General features: G+C 42.6%; 1 protein-coding gene across 4 annotated transcripts in view; it reads right to left on the bottom strand.

Moving 5' to 3' along the window:
• The window catches only part of syngap1b (synaptic Ras GTPase activating protein 1b), a 106,718-nt gene extending 87,132 nt beyond the window's left edge, over window positions 1-19,586 (bottom strand). For 3 of the 4 annotated variants that reach the window (XM_080769007.1, XM_080769010.1, XM_080769009.1), the window contains exons 1-2: window positions 19,450-19,586; window positions 18,604-18,674 (exon numbers count right to left, since the gene is read on the bottom strand). In XM_080769007.1, coding sequence (XP_080625133.1) covers window positions 18,604-18,625 — 22 coding nt within the window. In that variant the 5' untranslated portion in view covers window positions 18,626-18,674; window positions 19,450-19,586. Of the gene's footprint in view, window positions 1-18,603; window positions 18,675-19,051; window positions 19,157-19,449 lie in introns of those variants that run through there. The other variant, XM_080769008.1, reaches the window with a different exon arrangement.
• Between the last annotated feature and the right edge of the window lie 2,421 nt (window positions 19,587-22,007).

Here is a 22,007-nt window from a genome sequence, read left to right as displayed (position 1 = left end):
GCCATTTATCATGCACCCATGTATATTGGACTTGGTATATTGATTTGACTGTGCCTTCCTGTAATTTGACTTGTTCCATTCCATATTCCTTTCTTCTCTAGTCCATTTCTCCAACTTTTTCTCTCTTCCTGTAACTCATCTTCACTCAGTAACTTTAAACATAGCTTGAGGGCCAGCCTGATGAATCAAACCTCTCCACTTGCTTCTACCATATGTATCCCTACTTCTGCACACACACATGCACACTCCGAGACAAGACACACGCATCCACACATTCAACTGTACACAAGGTACTTGTTGTTTGTTATGTCTGATCACTTTGTTTGATTACTATGTTTAACTTACTACTACCTTGTATAAGCCCTATATGGGTTTCCTTTTCACCTGCACTTACTTGCAAACAAACCATATTTTCACCTACTCTTTTACACACAATGTAATAGTAAAGTGACCATACAGTTTATACTGAATCTGATTCTGTGGGAGCAGCATTGCCTCACAAACACAAACCGGAATTCTTTGGCAATGTTGCAAAATTGACTTCCAATGCATCCAACAGCAAATGTCTTCAATGGGGGACAGTCACTCTAAACGTAACTGAACGGCAATGCTCTCTCTCTCTGCATGCTGCCGGGCCCTCTGACCCCTGAGTGTTTGTGTCTCTCTCTCGGCATGCTGCCGGGCCCTCTGACCCCTGAGTGTTTGTGTCTCTCTCTCTGCATGCTGCCGGGCCCTCTGACCCCTGAGTGTTTGTGTCTCTCTCTCGGCATGCTGCCGGGCCCTCTGACCCCTGAGTGTTTGTGTCTCTCTCTCTGCATGCTGCCGGGCCCTCTGACCCCTGAGTGTTTGTGTCTCTCTCTCGGCATGCTGCCGGGCCCTCTGACCCCTGAGTGTTTGTGTCTCTCTCTCGGCATGCTGCCGGGCCCTCTGACCCCTGAGTGTTTGTGTCTCTCTCTCGGCATGCTGCCGGGCCCTCAGACCCCTGAGTGTTTGTGTCTCTCTCTCGGCATGCTGCCGGGCCCTCTGACCCCTGAGTGTTTGTGTCTCTCTCTCGGCATGCTGCCGGGCCCTCTGACCCCTGAGTGTTTGTGTCTCTCTCTCTCGGCATGCTGCCGGGCCCTCTGACCCCTGAGTGTTTGTGTCTCTCTCTCGGCATGCTGCCGGGCCCTCTGACCCCTGAGTGTTTGTGTCTCTCGCATGTCTTCATGTGAGACCGCATGTCATCATGTGTCCCATTGAGATAAAGCAGGTCGAGCCAAGCTAGCCCTAAGAGATAATGAATAATTATAGTCATCTGTCCTCAATCCAGAGATAGACTACGAACTGTGTCCTTGTTTCATTCCCCAATGGGCTGTCGCTCAATGTCTCACTCATTGCACACCTTAACTCATCTTGTCTCAGCTTTGTCTGTCTGAGACAGACAGACAGAACGACAGAACGACAGAACTAAACCAGGATGATGTGGATAGAATAATCCCTACATTAAAGATTTTACATTAATTTATATATTGCCACAGAATACATGGAACATGTTCACAGTGGACAAACATAAATCACTCATTTAGGAGCAGACTGTACGTGGACTAGTGATGCGACTCAAGTCTGTGAATGGAACTTCCCATCACAGTCACATGGTACTACTGCCCCTGAACAGAACACTCTGAAGGATCTTTCTCCAATTACTTTTCCCAGTGTGACCTGAGCAGCTAAAGCTGAGTTTCTTTTTAAATGCCTATGTGGGTACAATATATGGCTAATCTCCTATAAGTACTGTAATATCGATGAACATATCTCCTAACATGAGCAGCATATGCAGTATAACCAGTAAGACGCCTGAGGGCGAGAAATGACCAGAAGCGAGGTCGCATGCACGCATCCGCCTGGGTGACAGTAGTCTGGGCAGCATTCCATTTAAATGACCAGGGGCGAGGTCGCATGCACGCATCCGCCTGGGTGACAGTAGTCTGGGCAGCATTCCATTTCAGTTTATGATCCGGTCGGGAGCGGATGGTAACTTTCGTCATGTTGTAGTCATCTGGCAGGAAACCACAAGGCGAAATCAGAAGTACCCAAAATACTTCCTGCGATCATAATTTTAGAGCCTACCCAATAAAATCATTGATGCAGCGTAGTTTAGCTGATTTTTTAAATATAAATGTGAGTGTACATTCCAGATACTATTTAGCGTCTGCATACCTTTGTTGTTCCACAGGGAAATTCTATTTTATTGGATAGGCCCTAAAATGACGATCGTGGGGACTTCCGCCTTGTGGTTTCCTGTCAGATGACTACAAATCATTGACTACAACATGACGTATTTTACTATTCGCTCCAGACCGGTTCACACGGCGACTTTGGAACACAGACCAGGCTTTCCTCCGAGGTGGAAAGCCTGGTGACGCGAGGTTAGGGTGACAGATCAACATATGGAATGAATCCTGTACTGGCTATATATGGAGAGTGTCTTGAGTGTACAGGGTTTGATGAGGTCAGATAAACATATGGAATATCAGAACAGGTCAGCTCCATATATGGAGATCTAAGGGTGGCAGCGGGGCAGTGTCTTGAGTGTACAGGGTTTGATGAGGGCCCTCATCAAACTCTAGTTTTTGCCGGCTGCACTAATAACTTTGGGGCAGGCCCGTCTAGAGTTTGAATGGACAGGTATCAGTCAAAAAGGAGACATCGAAGAGGATGGATGGATGTGGAAGAATAAACATATGTAATGTCAGAACAGGTACGCTCCATATATGGAGATCGAAGGGTTTGATGTTTGAGGTCAGATGTAGAGTTGCTGGCCAATATAGATGACATCAGGGATCTCCATATATGGGCATTCCCATATGGGCTTAATATTGATGACACCAGGGATCTCCATCCATGATGATGTCACATGATGTCACGAGTCTGGGCTGATGTACTAATGAACTGACGGGAAATGCACGTTTTCATAGTAAATGCGACCTGTGGTCGCAATCAAGAATAATAAATAGTCGATTCTACCCTAAGGAGATCTAATCTGATCTTCGGATGTTCTGGAATGTACATTTGGTTTCTGATCACAATATATAGACCTCGTCAGTGGAATTGTGTTGCTAGGGAACAGCTTGGGTCCAAGTGTATTTCCTGTCAGCTACTGATATTCACAACACTGCAACAGAAAATAAACCTGGACCCATTTAGGATGTTTATGTTGTCAAGTGTGAAAGGCATAACACCATAACCTGACCCAGCAGACACAACAGCAATTTAAGACAGTGCCGTCTGAGTCTTTGGATGGTTTCCACTCAGTGGTGTTTAGATATTCATGACATATCATCACTGTACTGTCGCTTCCTATAAGGTTCATCTGCTCTGTTCATGTGCCCTCGCTAAGTGTCAGAGTCAGACCAACATGTAGTTCCTCTATGATATCCACAGGTACAGGTACACAGTCATCACTGCTGCAGTTAGCTTCATGATGAATCGCACATGCTGACCTGCACACTCATTCTAACGCCGGGACTCCACTGACTGTGCTGTGTCACGCTTGGACGGCGTAAAATAATTAACCGGGGCGAATGGGTGACACGGTGAACGTTCCCTGCGTTGACCATAATGCAACGCTGACAGACACCCGATGGCTGCAGTGGAGCCCCAACGTAAATGGTGCATTTATATAGGTGCCTTTGTCTATCTATGTAAAGCGCTTTTAAGCGCTTTACATAGATAGACAAAGGCACCAACCTGCACATCAGGAGCAATTAGGGGTTCAGACTTCATTTTTGTTCACGTGTGTGTGGTTTATTTATTTATTTGTTTGTTTTAAGTGTGGGCGCACACTTTGCACACGCCACGCTCTGCCCATCTCTGTGACTGTTGAAGTCTCATACAAGGAAATTATGTCACCATCGCTGTTCCGTATTTGAACAACGAGCCGACAGCGCACCTCAGGGTCCTTTGCAGTAAACCGCCATGGCACTAATATGAATGGACATCTCCTATGGAAGCACAACAGCCTTCCCTACAAACAAGACCTAAGCCGCAGTCTTGCCAATGCGCAGCTACCACTCCTGCCAGATGCTATTAGTTCTCATCTTTACATTAAACTCACTCTCCTCCCCCCCAAAAGGCTGGAGGGGTGGGGTGGTAATGGAAAGGTCACCAAATCTGGGTATGCTTGTTAAATGTGGGATGGGAACACTGGTTGACAGATTCTCTCTCCACTGTCAATGTTTACTGTGCTCAAGTAGAGTACTGGGCAGCAATAGGACAGTAAATCTAAGGTTTGAACCAAAATAATGTGCAATAGTAATCATTCAAGGTTTTACTGTATATCCAAATAACATATTAAAAAGTGTCAATTCAATATTTAGTGGATCATGGTAAATTCAGGGGTTGAAAGTTGGGGTGCCATTAACAACCTATATAAGGCAACATTTTCTAAATTTCATTATGCTTTATGTAACATGTGATGTGTCGAACTAGGTGGTTTTTATGATTCTGAACCCATTCCAAGCATGAGTTTTGCACGAAAAACACTCCTTAGCAAAATTAGGCCATAGCCACTTGCCCAAATGTGATGACCTCATGGTCATTTTTATCCCAAGGAGTGTTTTTCTAATGCTTGCAATGGATTCAGAATCATGAAAACCCCCTAGTTTGACAAGTCACATGCTACTTAAAGCATAATGAAAACTTGACATTTTTGGTACCCCAACTCTCAACCCCATAATTTACCATGACCCACTAATTATTTCATTTACAATTTTTTATATGTTATTTGGCTGACCCTAATGAAATTATGAATGAACGATTACTATTGCAATTTATTTTGGGTCACACCTTTTTTAGCTTAGATTGACTGGTCTATAAAGGCCTTGCCATGTCCGCATAGGCACATGATTCTGTGAAGACTCGAGGTGGTTGTGATTAGGCTATAGTTTGTGTAGACGTGGAGGACACCTGTGCATTCCCAGATAGTACAAAAGTGAATTTCTTTCTTTCTCACCATTATTTATACTCGGAATACAGTTGAAGGCAAGCCCTCATTTTCAACGTAGCCGAGGTTACAATACAGTACATAAAATACAGTCACAAAACAATACATCAAACAACATTATAAATCAGGGTAAATTACAAAGGAACTTTATACAGAGCAACCATCAGTAAAATAAATCAATTGAAGCAGGAGCAATCACGGTGAAAAATATTCTGGAGCATTCCTTTGAACTGAACGAAGGATGGCAGGCCGGGAGTAGTCCAGGACTGAGAGGAAAGTGATCTCAATAATAGATTTTTTACTGGAATTTGGAAAACAGAATTTATTGCTATACAGAAAACGTAGTTTTTGTCTTAGTTTGGAGATAAACAATATGAAATTTAAAAGAAAGTTTATCATCAAGCCAGATGCCAAGATATTTATATTCAGAGACCCTCTTAATCGTGGATCAATCTTCATGAGGAAGTTATTGCGAACGCAGTGAGCACTTACTATGAGACCTAGCAGATCATGTCTGTGTGTGTGTCTGTCTGTCTGTCCGTGTGTCTGTCCCGCTATCCAAATATGGAGTGTGTTGCATCAAAAGGGGCCAGGTCCACTCAGCTCCATATATGGGCACAAAAGGGGCCAGTGATTTGTTTGTTGTGGACCTGGCCCCTTTTGTGCCCATATATGGAGCTGAGTGCGTTCTCTTCCCGCGTTCGCGCGTCTTACTCGTAAGTACACTATCCAAGTCAATATTCATAGCCTGTGCTGTTTTATAAGCATACCCTCCATGCAACAATGACTGTGCCACCATAAAACCTCAGTTGCTACGGTTCTTACTCTCAGCAAGTAGATTGACCCTAGATAATGTTTATGGGCATTTCTGCTTTATCACAAGGGGCAGAAGAGGGATGACCTGCATCACAGGACCTGACCCAGAATCGTGCCTGGGATTTAAATACTGTAGAAGCCAAGCACTACAAGGGTTTGGAAGTGCTGGATCGTCACAAACAAGCCACTTAGGTATAAGCATATGCAGTATGCACAGCAATTTTCCAGAACTGAAGAAGAGTTAGAAAATGAACTCTATCTCTCCCAAAGAATAGAACTACAGTATCTCTCCATCTCAGGTGATCTCTTGTAGTTCTCTCTGGTGCTCTCGTTGGTACAGAATACACATATAGTACAGTTTCAAATAGTGAGAGGGACTGTTTGACTGTCATTTGAGCCTTGTAAAAATAGTTACAATCTTGTTATTTCAATGGAACACAAATTCTCTCCAAAGTGAGCACTTACTTATCAACTTACTTATCCACTTAAACCCTATATACTTTGTCGACCGGGTCCTCCAGGGGTCACCCCAAAAGAAATTAAAACAAAAGAGAAATCCCACGGCCTGTACCGGGGTGATTAGAAGGAGGCAACCGGGTTGTTTGAGTGTGTGAATGTGTGTGTGTGTGAGCGTGTGTGTGTGTGTGGGGGGGGGGGGGCAGGGGGTACCAGTCAGTGAGAGAGCAGCTCCGTTGCTGAATGCCAAGACACGGACAGTGGAAAACGCCCCAAGGATTGACTTCTCAGGTTTCTCTTCTCCCCATGGATCCGATTGTAGCTGGGTCTTCATTCATAAAAACACACCGCGCGTACTGTAACTCGCATACGTGATCGCTTCTCTCCACTCCAGTCTAGCTTCTGTGGTCCGCGCCATCTTGGCTACTGTTCCATTCATAGAACGGAAGGGAACGTAACGAGCGTCGGGGCGTGTCACTGCGCTTACGTTAGTCTGTGTGAGTACTGGGATGTACAGTAAGTGGACATGAATACTTGCGGTGGTGTGAGTGCGTGTGTGTGTGTGGGATAGCCGATCACTACAGTACTGTACCATGTACTGGTGATACACTAGAAAACTCAGCTTCCCCTCATCTGTACTGTACTCGTACTGTACGCTGTACTCATACTGTAGTACTGTGCTCGTACTGTATGCTGTACTCATACTGTACTGTACTGTACTGTACTGTACTGTACTGTACTGTACTGTACTGTACTGTAGCGCCACTTTGTCACCTGTCTGTGCTGTGTACAGCACTGTACTCCGAGTCTGTACTGGTGATACACAAAAAAACTCTCAAATTACAAACACAGATTTAAATACGACAATTAAGATAGAATAATTAAATGTTTATTTGTTTGTTTTTTGCTCGCCCACATCCATTTTAACTTGACTGACTGAAAATTCCTCCCTTAAGTGGGAATGAAAAGCGTCACTTTACTGGAACCATCATGACAGGGAGTGTGTCCATCATGCCAGCGAGTCATGAAAGAGATTTCAGTTCTATGAGAAAACTGTTATTCTAGCAACAAACTATGTTCTGGTCTAAAAGATTTTGTGTGTGTGTGTGTGTGTGTGTGTGTGTGTGTGTGTGTGTGTGTGTGTGTGTGTGTGTGCGCTGAGCTAAGGTTGGGTTGCATAGACAAGAGTGAGACAGACCGTGTCTCTTTACCGACTTGGCTTGTAGTGAGAGAGAGTGTGCGTACGTGCGTGTGAGAGCAATGTTGTAACTAAGAGAAAGGTGAAAATATTTTCTGTAATCACATCAAAGATTAAAGATGGAGTGCCGTGATTTTTTCCACCCTAAAACATGATCATCAGGTACAGTAGCTATTATTATTGTGATTACAGGTCGCATTTATTATGGAATATAACATTTCCGTCAGTGTGTTGGTTGGTCACCCCAGGCAAGCACCCAGGTCATCGTGACATCACGTGACATCATCTGGGATGGCTATATATATATATATATATACACACACCGGTATATATATATATATCCTACTATAAATGTGCCAAGTCTCTGTCTGCGTGTGTGCGTAACTCCTTTCACCTGTGCAATTTCCAGCCTCTGCCTCGGCCAAATGAGGCTCAACCAATCAGGCTCTGCCAGTGGGACGAATTGATTGCCAAGTACACTTTTCACAGTCAGTTTGCAGTCTTCAGACACAGGCACACTAGCCTCAGTCCCAGGCTTACTTATCTGCGAAAAGAAAAGCCTGGTCACCAGGGCTCGACGCTTAGCATTTTTCCAAGTAGCACGTGTGCGCCTAAGTTGAAATATCTAGTAGCACACAAATTATTTTAGGAGCACGATGAAAAATGATGTATTTTTAAGGGGCGCTAGCCCCTCCTACATACAGCCTTTGTCCCCACACATCTCAAAATGAGCCATTGACAATCAGCAGAGAAATTACGTCAACATTCTGCTAAATGACATAAATTAAACGCCATTGACATTGAAGGGAAAATGTATGTCATATGTAAACGAGCAAATCAGCTAACCAATCACAGGCAACAGGCATTCTGATTGGCCAGTATGAGATGATATCTGATGATGTATGATGACATCACTTCACATGGGTGTGATTTTTTTAATGAAGCGATATGAGGTAGGGGTGGAAAATAATGTCAAAATATTATATCACTATCTTTTCAGCAATTATCACAAAATAGTGATATTCATCATGATATCATTGTTATGTTTGTTTTCATATAATCTATATAATCAATTTGTTTTATGATAATACTTTGTAGATAGATCGATAGTAGCTCTGTTCCATACCTCTAATACGTGCAACACATTAGAGCTATGGACCAGAGCTAGATAGATAATATGTTGCTCATGGATGGATAGACAGGCTATCCGTTTTTATCCTGCTGTTCTATCATGTTAGTGTGACATTCAGACAGTGCAGAGGCTGCTCGATGGTGAATTAGTATTGTAACATTCTCCTTGGCTTTGACTGACTGACTGATATTAATGGTAATCCAGCCAGTTCGGTCATTCGCATTATCATTTATGCTGGGCACACGCTTTTGTAAGCAAACGCTAAGCAAGGGTTGTTTTTGATAAACATCAATCCGTCCACTCCATGAGTGTGTGTGTGTGTGTGTGTGTGTGCGTGTGTGTGTGTGTGTGTGTGCGTGCGCGCACGGCTGCACGCTGTTTCACCCGCGTTTGGTTAAAAGTAACTTTGAACATTACAAACAAACTTTGCAAATAACGTGTCGGGGTTCAAGCAATTCCTTCTGAATCTGTGCTATCATGCTAATGCTATCTTCGTCTGCCGCTGCTGACAGTCAGCAAGCAGTGACAGGGAAAAGCACGGAGCAGCGACACAGGGAGGGGAGGGGCGGTGGGAGCAAAGGGGACAGATCTTCAAATGAACGCCACATTGAGCCTCGACATTTTGTTAGCTTGTAGCTCTGCTCTTTTTGGCGAACGACACCGCCGTTCAGAAATATAAATGTAGGTATAGAACCGTGACTATTGAATGTGCACTTGCTGTAGAGACTTGTCTTTATCACGATTGAACGGTCAAATGCTGATGTAGTCGCACCGGTGCTACAAATTGAATTTTACAACTCGCACGGTGATATTTTTTGTCGCAAATGCGAGTACCTAGTCGCACTGTCGAGCCCTGCTGGTCACAACGTACGGCAGAGAAGCTATCGGCGGATGTATCATCCGGAACATCCGTCAGCTGTATTTCCCGACCAATCACAGCAGTGCCATGACATGACAACGTATATCATTAGGTTCTCAAGTTGCATCGTTTTCAAGTAGGCCGGTGGCCGACTGCGATGGGCACGTACTGGTCTAGCGAATATAGTAAAATGTGAGTAGTAGTAGTAAATACGACCTGCTGTCGCAGTTAAGCCCATATATGGAGATCCCTGATGTCATCAATATTGGCCAGCAAAACTACATCTGACCAAAGGTCGCAACTATATACAGGTTTAATGTTTGCTTTAGTTCAATGTTTGTTTTAATTAAAACGCCATTAACAATAAAGATAATTTAATGTTTGTTTTGTCACCGTTTGTTTTACATCACCATTACATCACCTAATCATAGCAACATGAGTTAAACTTTAATATATTAGCGCCCCTCACTTCACACGGGTGTGATATTTGTATGATAAAGAGTGAGGGGTTAGGTGAGGGATGATATTCTGATGTCACTGATATCACTGTTTTTTTCATTGGCACGTTTGACTGTCAAGGTTTCAGCCTCCAAGAATGCACATAACCACACCAAGGGGTCTAATGAAGTACTGTCACCTCATAAACGCATGAAAAACTGAAAAATATCACGGCACTCCATCTTTAATGTTTTTAAATAACTGACCCTTAAAATACTGCACTAATGAGAGATATTGGTTTGATGCAGTAGAAATGTACTCAAAATATATGGCAGTTTGAAGTGGATGCTATATTAGCATTAGGCATTGAGTGAGCCTGCTAACCTTTACAAGGGCCTATGAGTAGAGGTACCTCACTTGCACGCACGCACGCACACACGCACGCCCGCCCCACCACCACCACCACCCGCACTCATACAGTACACACACACACACACACACACACGGTACACTATTGTGCCCCACACAGAGGTGCATCTATTCCTGCAAGCTAAATAAACCACAAAAAAACACAACCTTGGGAAGTGAGGGGCGCTATTATATTAAAGTCTAACTCATGTTGATTAGGTGATGTAATGGTGATGTCAAACAAACGGTGCCAACACAAACGCCATTAACAATAAAGAGACAATATGAGGTAATGAGGCACATTATGATGTTCCCTTCATTGTCAATGTGTTTACAAAACGAATATTGAACTAAATACAAACATTAAACCTGTGTAATCAGACCCGTGTGAAGTGAGGGGCGCTTTTATCATCTTACAACATGATGATGTAAAACAAACATTAATTTATCTTTATTGTCAATGGCATTTTTAAAACAAACATTAACCTGTAGGGGCTAACGCCCCTCAAAAACACTACTACTACTTCAGAAATTCATGCTCCAATGGCTGTCCTGTCCAGCTTAATCATAACGTCACAACGCATCACAGATCCCGCCATATTGTGAGCTTGTAGATCGACTATATTTTTGTTACTTTTGAAAGATTTTGAAGTCTGCCTGTGAGTTCTATAAATATTGAATCAATTAAAAGTGTTAACAAGAGCTTCCATCCAAAAACGAGGATATGTTGATTTGGTCAAAGTGGTTTATTCTACCATTCCTCTTATTGGTTGTAAAAGCCCTTCATCTGAAGCCTGGGTATCGAGGCTATTCATATGGTAACGATGCTTTGAAATGTCACGGTCCACTGGCTCCCTTGTCCAGCACAAGCATAACCATGTATTTGATTACAGCCAATTAAAGCGCATCCCTGCGATAATTCCCAACTCAAAGTGCACAGCACACAACAACATCCTCAGTGTTCATTTTACGACATTTTGCAGGCCCAATGGTGTGTTTTTATGTATATGTATTATGTATATCTGCCATGCTTGTACTGTACTGTACTGTACTTTATCACAAAAGGTCTGTTACTCTACCAAGTATCACAAATGGAATTGGAAATACTCAAGTAAAGTACAAATACCTCAAACTTGTACTTGTATACTTGTACTTAAGTAGAGTAGTAAAAAAAACCCACTATTATGAATGCAGATCATTTCACTGTGCAGGATCCTATTAGTATCACAAAAGAGACATGTATTATCATATTACTTGCACCATTTTCAAGCATGCTCACCTCACACCCTGTTTTATGCCACCATAATCTTTGGAATCACTATTGTTTTAGTTGTAAATATAGTAATATCTTCAGCAATGACCATGTCATTTTGAACATCCTGAGCTTGAATTAGGCTGAATTCCTTAGTCACATGTCAACACCCAACTCTGTCATCTCTTTTCTGTTACTATTCATTGTGCCGTTTAGTAAAATGAACTACTGAAATATCATGAAACCCCTCATTTATATACTCACCTAAGCTCCTGCCGGCCACCCTCTCAATAAAGAAAATAATAAACACTTATCCTCTATTCACTTTTCAAATGTGCATCTATTACTCGATTGATGTGAGGCTTAAAGTTCACAGTGCAATAAGCATGACCTGATATGACTTTCACCTCTAAAGGATGCAGCATGTCAGCCTTGGAAAAACATGCAACTTGAAAAGAAAGTACTCACACATACACATAAACGCACAAACATACTGTGCATGCACGCATGCACATGGACACACACACACACACACACACACACACACACACACACACACACACACACACACACACACACACACACACACACACACACACAGCACTAAAAATAGCTAGATGCCTGGAGGTGAAAAGCTCACAGGTGTTTGATTAGAACACCCCTACAGTGCCGTGTACTGGAGTTGTGATTGGTGCCATGGGTATAGCAGCATATATGCTAGGCTGGGCAGAATGCGTTATTTCCTTCTTCAGATATTGGGAACCGGACTCTTGGATGTGGAATCCAGCTCCAGGCTGCACTGCACACACTGATTTAATAAGCTTTCCGTCTTTTAATTTCAGGGTCCATTATTTTACAGCCTGTAGTATCAGACCCTAATTTCACTTGCTATTTGATTCATTGGCCTTAAAGCTATCTGGAGAATAACTACCGTAATAACTTAATAATTCTTAATGATTTTTTACATGTAGATGTCACATTCGTAACATGGTAGGCACACCATGGCACAGAGATCCCAGAAGGGACTATTTAGTGCAGATGACTGCAGTGCAGTGACTGCAGTCATCTTGAAAATACTCATTTGAAAATAAGTCATAATTACGGTCAGGCTAAACCGTAGTAGTAGGCTAAACTGCATGGGACCTCATAGTCTCCATTTCATGAGCATCCGTAGGATTGGACAAGATCATGCCTGAAAGGTCCTCAACAGCCAACCATATCCAGAGGGAGATCATTATCCCGGATTGGCAGCCCCCCGATTGGTTTAGGAGAGGAGGTAGCTCATTCTGACCTTTTTGCTGTGAGTGATCCCTGACAAGATCAATCTAAATGCAAGGCATTCTCTCAGCGCAAACCCACTGAGTCATTCCACTCACGCTTTGCAGTGGAAATTAATTAATACTATACACCCCCTACCCAGTGGTGTTAAAGAGCCATTCCTTCCTCCCAGCAAGCCATTTCTAACAGTATCAGCACTAAAGGCTTAGGTGATAGGGTTCTGAGCATTCTTTAGTGAAGCCAGATCAGTGCTGGGCAACAGAGGGGAAAAAGATGAAAGAAGAGCAGTTTAAGACCGAGTCTCTATTAAAACATTAGAACTGATTTTCAAGCTAACAATGTGGCCCATCAAGTGTCACCATTGTGCACTGGAGTATAAATTAAGCAGTATAAGACTGTATAAAGAAGATAGACAGACAGACATACAGTTGTGATGGGGTACTGTAACTACTGTTGGCTGAACACAAAGTGTAAAGTGCAGGGATTTTATTTTAGTTTTTTATGCCACGATTTTTGTAACACATCTTTTTCACCTAACTACACTCCCTTTGCCAACCTGGGGAGAGCAACGGACTGACCTCATGTTTCCTTCAATGCATGAGGAGTCCAAGCCGCTTCTTTTCATCTGACAGGGGGGTTTCCCTGGTTGGATGTAGCGCATGGAAGGAACACGTTATTCCAACCATTTCTTTATTGGCACACACCAAAAAGGAACGCTAACGCGTTTCGGCTATGCAGCCTTCATCAGAGCATTATAGATCTGCTACTTTTAATCATTCATTATCGTAGTTGAGTTTGAAATAATCGTGATATCTGTCATATGGCCCAGCCCTACTCTCTCCTCATCTAACATTGCATCAGTACCTGTGGAAAGCCTGGTTTCCATTCCATTTTAACCAGTACCACAGAGCCTGCCTACTCCAAAACTGTATCTGATCATTTCCACACACATACTGTACATCTCACACACACACACACACACACACACACACACACACACACACACACACACACACACACACACGCACACACACACGCACGCACACACACCAAAAAACATGCATAGCCTGTACACACAAACAGTGTAAAACACTGCTAAGACACAGTATGGTGTAAATTCTCCATTCATTGTCAATGGGAATTTTACCAAAATACTGATTTGCTCGTCTACATATGACGTAAATTCTCCATTTACTGTCAATGGCATTTAATGTTTGTGTTAGGACAAAATACCGATTTGCTCAGACACATATGACGTAAATTCTCCATTCATTGTCAATGGCATATAATGTTTGGGTTAGGACAAACATCTACACTATAGCTGAATATAGGAGGAGCTAGCTCCCCTCAAAGATATCAGACAGACTGGAGACAGCTACTAAGCTGCAAAATGACACGGTTTTGGTTAATAAAAGAAAGAATATTGAAAATAATACAACTTTACATTTTAAATTGCATTCATTAAAAGCAAATATTAAGAAGTTTATATGTTTTGCTGTGGGAAGGTTCAAGTAGCTTAAGTACATGTTCCACCATCGGTATAAAGACTAGAGGCCATATGTGCTGTATGTGTCCAGTCCACTACATTGCTGAATAGCCTGATGACACTTGGAAATAGCCATTTCTGTGTTATAAGCATGGTGAAATCCTAAATAACAAACAGAACACGCTAGGCTTTGCTCGCTAGGCGTGCCATTCTGCTCAAATGGAAGGATGCTGCCCCGCCCGTGCTCCGTCAGTGGCTTCGTGATATAATGTCCTGTCTCGAGTTAGAGATGTTAAGGTTTTCAATTGCCGGCTCTGGAAAAAAGTTTTACAAGACCTGGGGTCCGTTTATGACATTCTACCACAACACACAAACTGTATAGTGTGCCTATGCCTCGGCCAACGCCAAACCACAACAGAAACAAAATCTGCTCTGCTATAAAAATCTGCTTTATTTATGTGTATAGATATATGTATTTAATTTTGACTGTCTTTCCGACTATCCTTGGGATTGTGGGTGGGGGGTGGGTGGGATAGGGGATTGAGTTTAATTTTTATTTTCATATTTTGATATGTCTGTTTAATATTTGCCCCTGGGTTTGTCACAAAAACTTGAATAAAAAGATTTTGAAAAAAAAGAAAGAGCACGCTAGGCTTTCAAGTCCACTTTGTTTGATCATGTAGATTACTATATGGTCACAGTCCACAAGCCTGATGTATATAATTTGTTTTACGAGTTGTACACTGAAAATAGACAAACCCAGGTCAGTGACTGTGACATGTTGTGAGCTTGTAGATCTGCTATTTTTGGCTTGTGACGCTGTCATACAACGCAGTATAATTCAGGGTGGTGTGAGTGATATCATTTCATTTAAATAAGTGTTAATCTTCTTATAGTAATTGTTTATAGTGTGCACTGAGTAACAGGGGTCTACTTATCTCTGTAGCTCTATTAAACAGAAAATACATTTTTGGGCAACAATTTCATCCAATCAGGAGAGAGAACTCATTCAGGACACAGGATAAACAATTGAAATAGTAAGTGATGAAACAAATGTGCTATGAGCTGACAAAATTGGAACTGAACCACAACTGATACATGATCATTGGGGTGTTCTCTCTCCTGAGAAATGAAATATTTAACAAACCTTACAATTCTGTTTATTGAAGAGCTGGAGAGATGTGGAGACCCTGTTACTGAACAAATTTCAGAATATAGAACATTGTTTTGTTTTCACAAAACAATAAACGCTTACAGCACTTTAAAACAAAACACAGACTTGTTCATGCTATTTACATCAACCACTGATTAACCAGATAATATGACTTTTTCGTCCGACAGCTATGAAACTTATTGCTCATTCACAAGGTTCCTGCATTTGCTGGTGCAGAAATTCTAAATTTCCTGGCTAGCTGAACTGAATTTACTTGGTATGTGTTCATTGTAATTACTGTGATATTTAATTGAGAACTTTATATAATCACTTTCATCATATATATATTATTATTATTATTTTTTTTCCTGTTCATAATATGGCCAAATGAATTATGAACATCCCTGGACTTGGAAGGGAAAGAACTTTGATTCACCAATTATTAGATCCCTGGTGATTTATCAAAACATCAGGGTACATGCTCACTCCAGTTGAACAAATCAGAATAAATTAAGTATAATGGACCCTGATGGGTACATTTTTACACTCTCCAAAATAAATTAACCCTCAGCATTTTACAGTGTACATTTGTGATTAAAAGCAAATCTCTTCTACCTGAATCCTCATCACTGGCCATTTCTACCACTAATTCAGCACTACACGGAAATGTGTCTCCAATACACCCAATGCCCCGCTGGAGAATGAATGGGCTCTCTCTCTTTCGATGGATCATCTAGCACACAGAGCTAGATGGAACTCGAGCATAGAGTACAGTAATAGCCTAACAGATGATGGTTCTTGGCACAGCTCAAGTAATGGAGGGGTGTAAGACAGTCCCTTATGTCACATGAGAGGGGGGGGGTGGGGGTGGGTGGAGAGGTGATTGCTGCAGTGCATTGGCAGTGCTCTGTCTCTTTAATCATGGCCATGCTTGACGCTTGACAAGGGTTGCTGTATCAAACTACTGTAAAATCGACATGACCAGAGATGGCTCAGTGGCTGGCTGTTTCCATCCATCTACGCTCATACTGTAGGCACAGCCATTGCATAATGCTCCATGAGAGAGGAGAGAGGTAGAGACGAATCGAGAGCAAGAGAGTGTGGGGGCAGAGAGCGGAGGGTGTGTGAGTGTGTGTGTGTGTGTGTGTGTGTGTGTGTGTGCGTGCGTGCGTGCGTGCGTGCGTGCGTGCGTGTGTGTGTGTGTGTGTGCATGCATACGTGTGTGCATTACAGCAAAGAGGGAAGAGAAGAAGACAAAATGATCAACTGAAAAGAAGAGTGAGTTAAGGTGAGTGAGTGAGTGAGGAAGGGAAGAAGGTTTGGCCAAGATAGGAAGGCCTATCTCCGTTCTGTTTCCTGCATGCCTCCCACTAGCTGTGTGTTCATGTGAGCGGGGACTTGGCAAGACTGCAATGGCTTGCCTGGTACATCAGCTTAAAACACACATCAATGCATGCGCTCTGAATACATTTGCTATAGAGGTGGGTTTTATTGCCCTTAAGGTGGCTGTGTAACTCATCAGAAATCAATGTCACACTAATATCAGCCATCTTAGCTCACACTTAATCTGAGGCTGTTGAGTCACTCCAGCAATAAATATCGCACAGTGTTATGTAATCGTTGTGAGTAACCACTAACCATGGTGCTGTTAATGTAGCATCAAGCTTCTAATGTATTGAAATGGATGGAATACAAGTCTGAAGTCATCTGCGGGTGTCATAGTATAATCATAGGATACATAGCATGTAGGGTTAATATCATAATCATATATTGTTTTTCTTATTTGTTTTCCAATGCAAATGCAAAGTGCAAGACTAACAAAATAGACAATAGTACAATAGTATAAAAATGCAATAGCAACTTTAGTGTGAATCCATACAGAGATACATAGAAATCCAGCCACGGCCAAAGTGGACAGTTGTATTAAGTAACAACATACCCAGCCTACATCAAGAGAAACAGTACTTACTGCCATCCCTGGCAGCATTTACAGGCACATCACTATGCACACAGTTTCCTGGCACTGGTTCCGGAGTGGGCTTGCACACAGTATCTCACCAATATTATGCAACCTCCTTCTATAGCTGTTCTTGTACAATAGATGATTATTCTTATGATTATGGTGTCTGAGGTCATGTTGAGGTCCAGGCGGTAAACATTGATTATATTCAATAGTCAATATTCATCCTTACATTGAAAAAGATTAAGAACAATATTCTTCAGCGCACGCACACACACACACACACACACACACACACACACACACACACACACACACACACCAGTCTCACTTTATCCCTTCTGTCTCCCTCTCTCTCTCTCTCTCTCACACACGTATGTACAGTATGGAGACCACTCCATAAGATATACTCACACAAACCAAGACACTCTTGATCCATTAAGGTTCCTCCAAACTTTTGAGTGGGTGTTCCATCTCACTTCATCTCATTCTCACTCCATTTCACTCCAGCCATTGCATTCAGGGACCCCGCAGTTTGCCAGTTAGACCCGTTATCACACCGCAAATATAGCTTAATGATTGTTGCAGGGAGGCAGCTCACTGCAGCATGCTGTTCATATAGCATTAGTCACAGTTGCAGTGCCATGATGATACCAAGGGGAATCTGCCTTTAGCGTACAGTAGGAACTCACCCACTCGTCAGGATCGAATTGTGGACGAAAATAGGCTATAGGCTACTCGTGAGCATAAAGTAGCCTATCCTTTCATTTCTACTCACTGAAGAGGCGCTTTAATGGGACCAAAGTTTTAGCATACGGTGGCAGGATGACGGTCAGTTTGATGTGAGCATCACTCACATAACATATGGCATAGGCTATATAGATGGTATTGTGGTTTTGCGCGGAGGAATGCTTTGACGACACCAGCAAGCACATGCCTTTCCTTGATGTTACGGTACAATAATTGCATGCGCGGCTAAGTATATGTCGATATGACATGCACTCTGTTTCTATGCACCTGTAGGCTATGGCGATTTTACGCGCGCCTCAGCTTAATTGTAGAATTATGACACACTGTAGTGCGGAAAAGAGAGAGAGAGAGAGAGAGAGAGAGAGAGAGAGAGATGGTGAGGGGAAGATAGGAAAAAATATGCAGTGGATGGAAAAAGCCTTTTTTTTCCTCTTACCTTGAAAGGGGACATAGGACATGTTCCAACGGCATTGAACGTGATATTTGCGTCTCGACAGTCTCTCGGTGCTAAAAAATAAATACAAAAAATACAATTAATATACACCAATAAGAAATAATACTAGCCGGAGACGACGGGGGACCAGTATTCCACTATATAAAAATAGGCATCATAATCCACGACCACGAGTGTCAAAAGCCATTGTAAATGTTGTCCTGTGCCTTGGATGCAGATTTTTTTTGTACGCGCCGTTATTGAGGTGTGATGGTGAAACGAGGGGGGGGGGGACTGGGTACGCGTGCGTGCGTGTGTGTGCGCTTTCTCAATAACCAGCTGTCTTTCTTTAGCGTGTGGATTTCATATTCGTGCTTCTTTTCTTTTTTAGAAGGAAACGCAGCAAATTGATAGGCTACTTTATATCAATATCTCTTAAAAAAAACCTCACTGCCATTATGCCATATCCCAAATGCCAATTAAGCACGCAGTCGGGAACACACGTGCGCACGCATAGAAGGAAATGCAGAAACAGGGAAACAGGCTAGATAAAGTGTATAAAGAACTTTTACGCTGCACAAAGTGCACATTGTTTTATTGTAGGGGTCTAGACTAGTAATTATGGAGCATATGGTTATACAGATGACACTATACTGAATTCACTATAGTGAGTAACGTTACATAACAGGTTCGTCATCACCCCACTGTCTTCTTGTCTTGCGTTGTGTGAATCAACTTATCATTTCCCCCAAGCCATAACAATGCATTTCCACCATAGACTGTAAAAAAATAGATTTCCACGTGACTGACATGGTTAAATGCAACGCATCCGTCAGCAGACAAACAAACCTGTTGTTGTAGGCATCATTTAGCACCGTCCACAAAACCACGACACCAAAGTAGTAGGCCTACTACTTTGTTGTTACACATGCCAGAAAATCGTTGGAAGTTGAAACTTGTCACTAAATCCAAATCCAAAAGCTGCTGCAGCAGCACGTAGGCCTTGTCATTTGTTTTACACGCGTCCAAAACTCGAAAACTGTATCAAGTGAAAAGGAAAGAGGAAACTGTCTGTGATCCCACAGAACCGTGGCACTGTCTAGTGAGCTAATCTAGTGAGCTAATTTAAGACTTCCAGTGGACGATCTCTTCAAAATAAGAGTACTCTCTAGAGTATTGAAAAAAAGTTTAATTTGCACATTAAAACTACAAATTAAGCATTTAACTGATGCTATAAGACACACATTATGTTTCTGTGTAAAAACAAGTAATTAAATAATAATAATAATAATAATAATAATAATAAAGTTATCTAAATGGATATATGCTATTCACTGGAGTGCATGGACTTTATAAAGTGGACACTGGACAAAAGACGGCTCCGCGAGGCAACTATCTGGACATACCCACGTGTTCAGGGAGATGTCCTGTACCACACCCCAGTCTTCGCTAAGCAGGAGAGGTGTAAAATTCACAGCTGGAGCCCTTCTACTGGGGTCAATGCAAAGAAATGTACCGTTTCCGGACCCAGAATGGAGAGAGAGACAGGTGGAAGAGAGGGAGGTTGGAACAGGCAGAGAGAGACAGGTGGAAGAGAGAGGCAAAACAGTTGGAGTTGGGGTTAGTGGTATAGCCGCATATAAATTATGTGGTGGCAGCAAATACTTGGATTATCTTCACATTGCTACAGCAATACATGCAGTGCAAAAACAACATAACGAATTAAATAGCAGCTTCTGGAAAGACGTTGCAGAAAAACTTGGTTGGCCAATTAGTACACAAAACAGAGTGAGATCTTCTGTTAGTAAGCTCCAAACCATTTGGCAGCAAAATAGAGGTGGTGTGAAAGGCCTTCATAATCTGTTAGATGAAGGGCACAAAGACACTCTTGTACAAACACACAATGTAACTGCTCATGTTGCAAGTGCTTGTTCAGTTGATATTGGTAACAGCCTACACATAGAGGATGTGGATGGAATTAGTGAATGTCCAGTTATTGGCGATGCTACACCCATGAAAATGCGTGTGAACAGAAGGTGTGCCAAACATCCACTAGATGCTAATGAATGGGTCATGCCAAGTAAAAGGGCTGTCTATTGCATTTGCCAAGCGCCAAATGACCGAAATAAAGCTATGATTGCATGTGACCTCTGTGGAGCCTGGTTTCATATGGACTGTCTGGGATGCATCATGGGATGCCACAGGGGGGATCATTAAGACTAAACCAACAGAGAAAAGGATTTTGTATTATGAAATTATAGGTATGAACAAGAACTGGTTAATGTATTTGGTCCACTGCAAAAATACTTAGCCTTACAGTATTTTGCAATTCATGGTAGAGGTATGGCTATCACATTTAGATATGAGAGTTATGACAGTTGCCCTCATTTCATAACACAAACTGATACCAGTAGCTGTGGTCTGTACACTTGTTTATTTTCCAAAGCTGTTCTGTTTGATGTGAGTCTCAACAGTTTCCAAACAGAGACTGAAAAGCGAGATATCATATTGTATGAGCTGACAGGAAAAAATCTATATCTAGCCGGAAAGATGGCTTGGAGTAGTACAGGACAGGACAACAGGATTGTATAAACACATCACTGTAAAAATAAACTATTACTGTTAATGGCCCATCTAACATTACCATTGTCATTCATGCAGACATTAGTGTTCAAACACCAGTAATTACCAAAATAATTAGTATTACTTTGCAATTGCACGCAGAGCCATTTTGAGCATTGACCCCAGTAGAAGGGCTCCAGCTGTGAATTTTACACCTCTCCCGCTTAGCGGAGACTGGGGTGTGGTACAGGACATCTCCCCGAACGCGTGCGGGTATGTCCAGATAGTTGCCTCGCGGAGCCGTCTTTTGTCCAGTGTCCATTCTGGGTCCGGAAACGGTACAGTTTTTTGCATTGACCCCAGTAGAAGGGCTCCAGCTGTGAATTTTACACCTCTCCCGCTTAGCGAAGACTGGGGTGTGGTACAGGACATCTCCCCGAACGCGTGGGTATGTCCAGATAGTTGCCTCGCGGAGCCGTCTTTTGTCCAGTGTCCATTCTGGGTCCGGAAACGGTACATTTCTTTGCATTGACCCCAGTAGAAGGGCTCCAGCTGTGAATTTTACACCTCTCCCGCTTAGCGAAGACTGGGGTGTGGTACAGGACATCTCCCCGAACGCGTGCGGGTATGTCCAGATAGTTGCCTCGCGGAGCCGTCTTTTGTCCAGTGTCCATTCTGGGTCCGGAAACGGTACAGTTTTTTGCATTGACCCCAGTAGAAGGGCTCCAGCTGTGAATTTTACACCCCTCCCGCTTAGCGAAGACTGGGGTGTGGTACAGGACATCTCCCCGAACGCGTGGGTATGTCCAGATAGTTGCCTCGCGGAGCCGTCTTTTGTCCAGTGT

The sequence above is a fragment of the Protomyctophum bolini genome, assembly GCF_963924005.1.
Source record: "Protomyctophum bolini genome assembly, chromosome: 7".
NCBI classification, from domain to species: domain Eukaryota; kingdom Metazoa; phylum Chordata; class Actinopteri; order Myctophiformes; family Myctophidae; genus Protomyctophum; species Protomyctophum bolini.
This window is presented reverse-complemented; position numbering and strand designations above follow the sequence as displayed.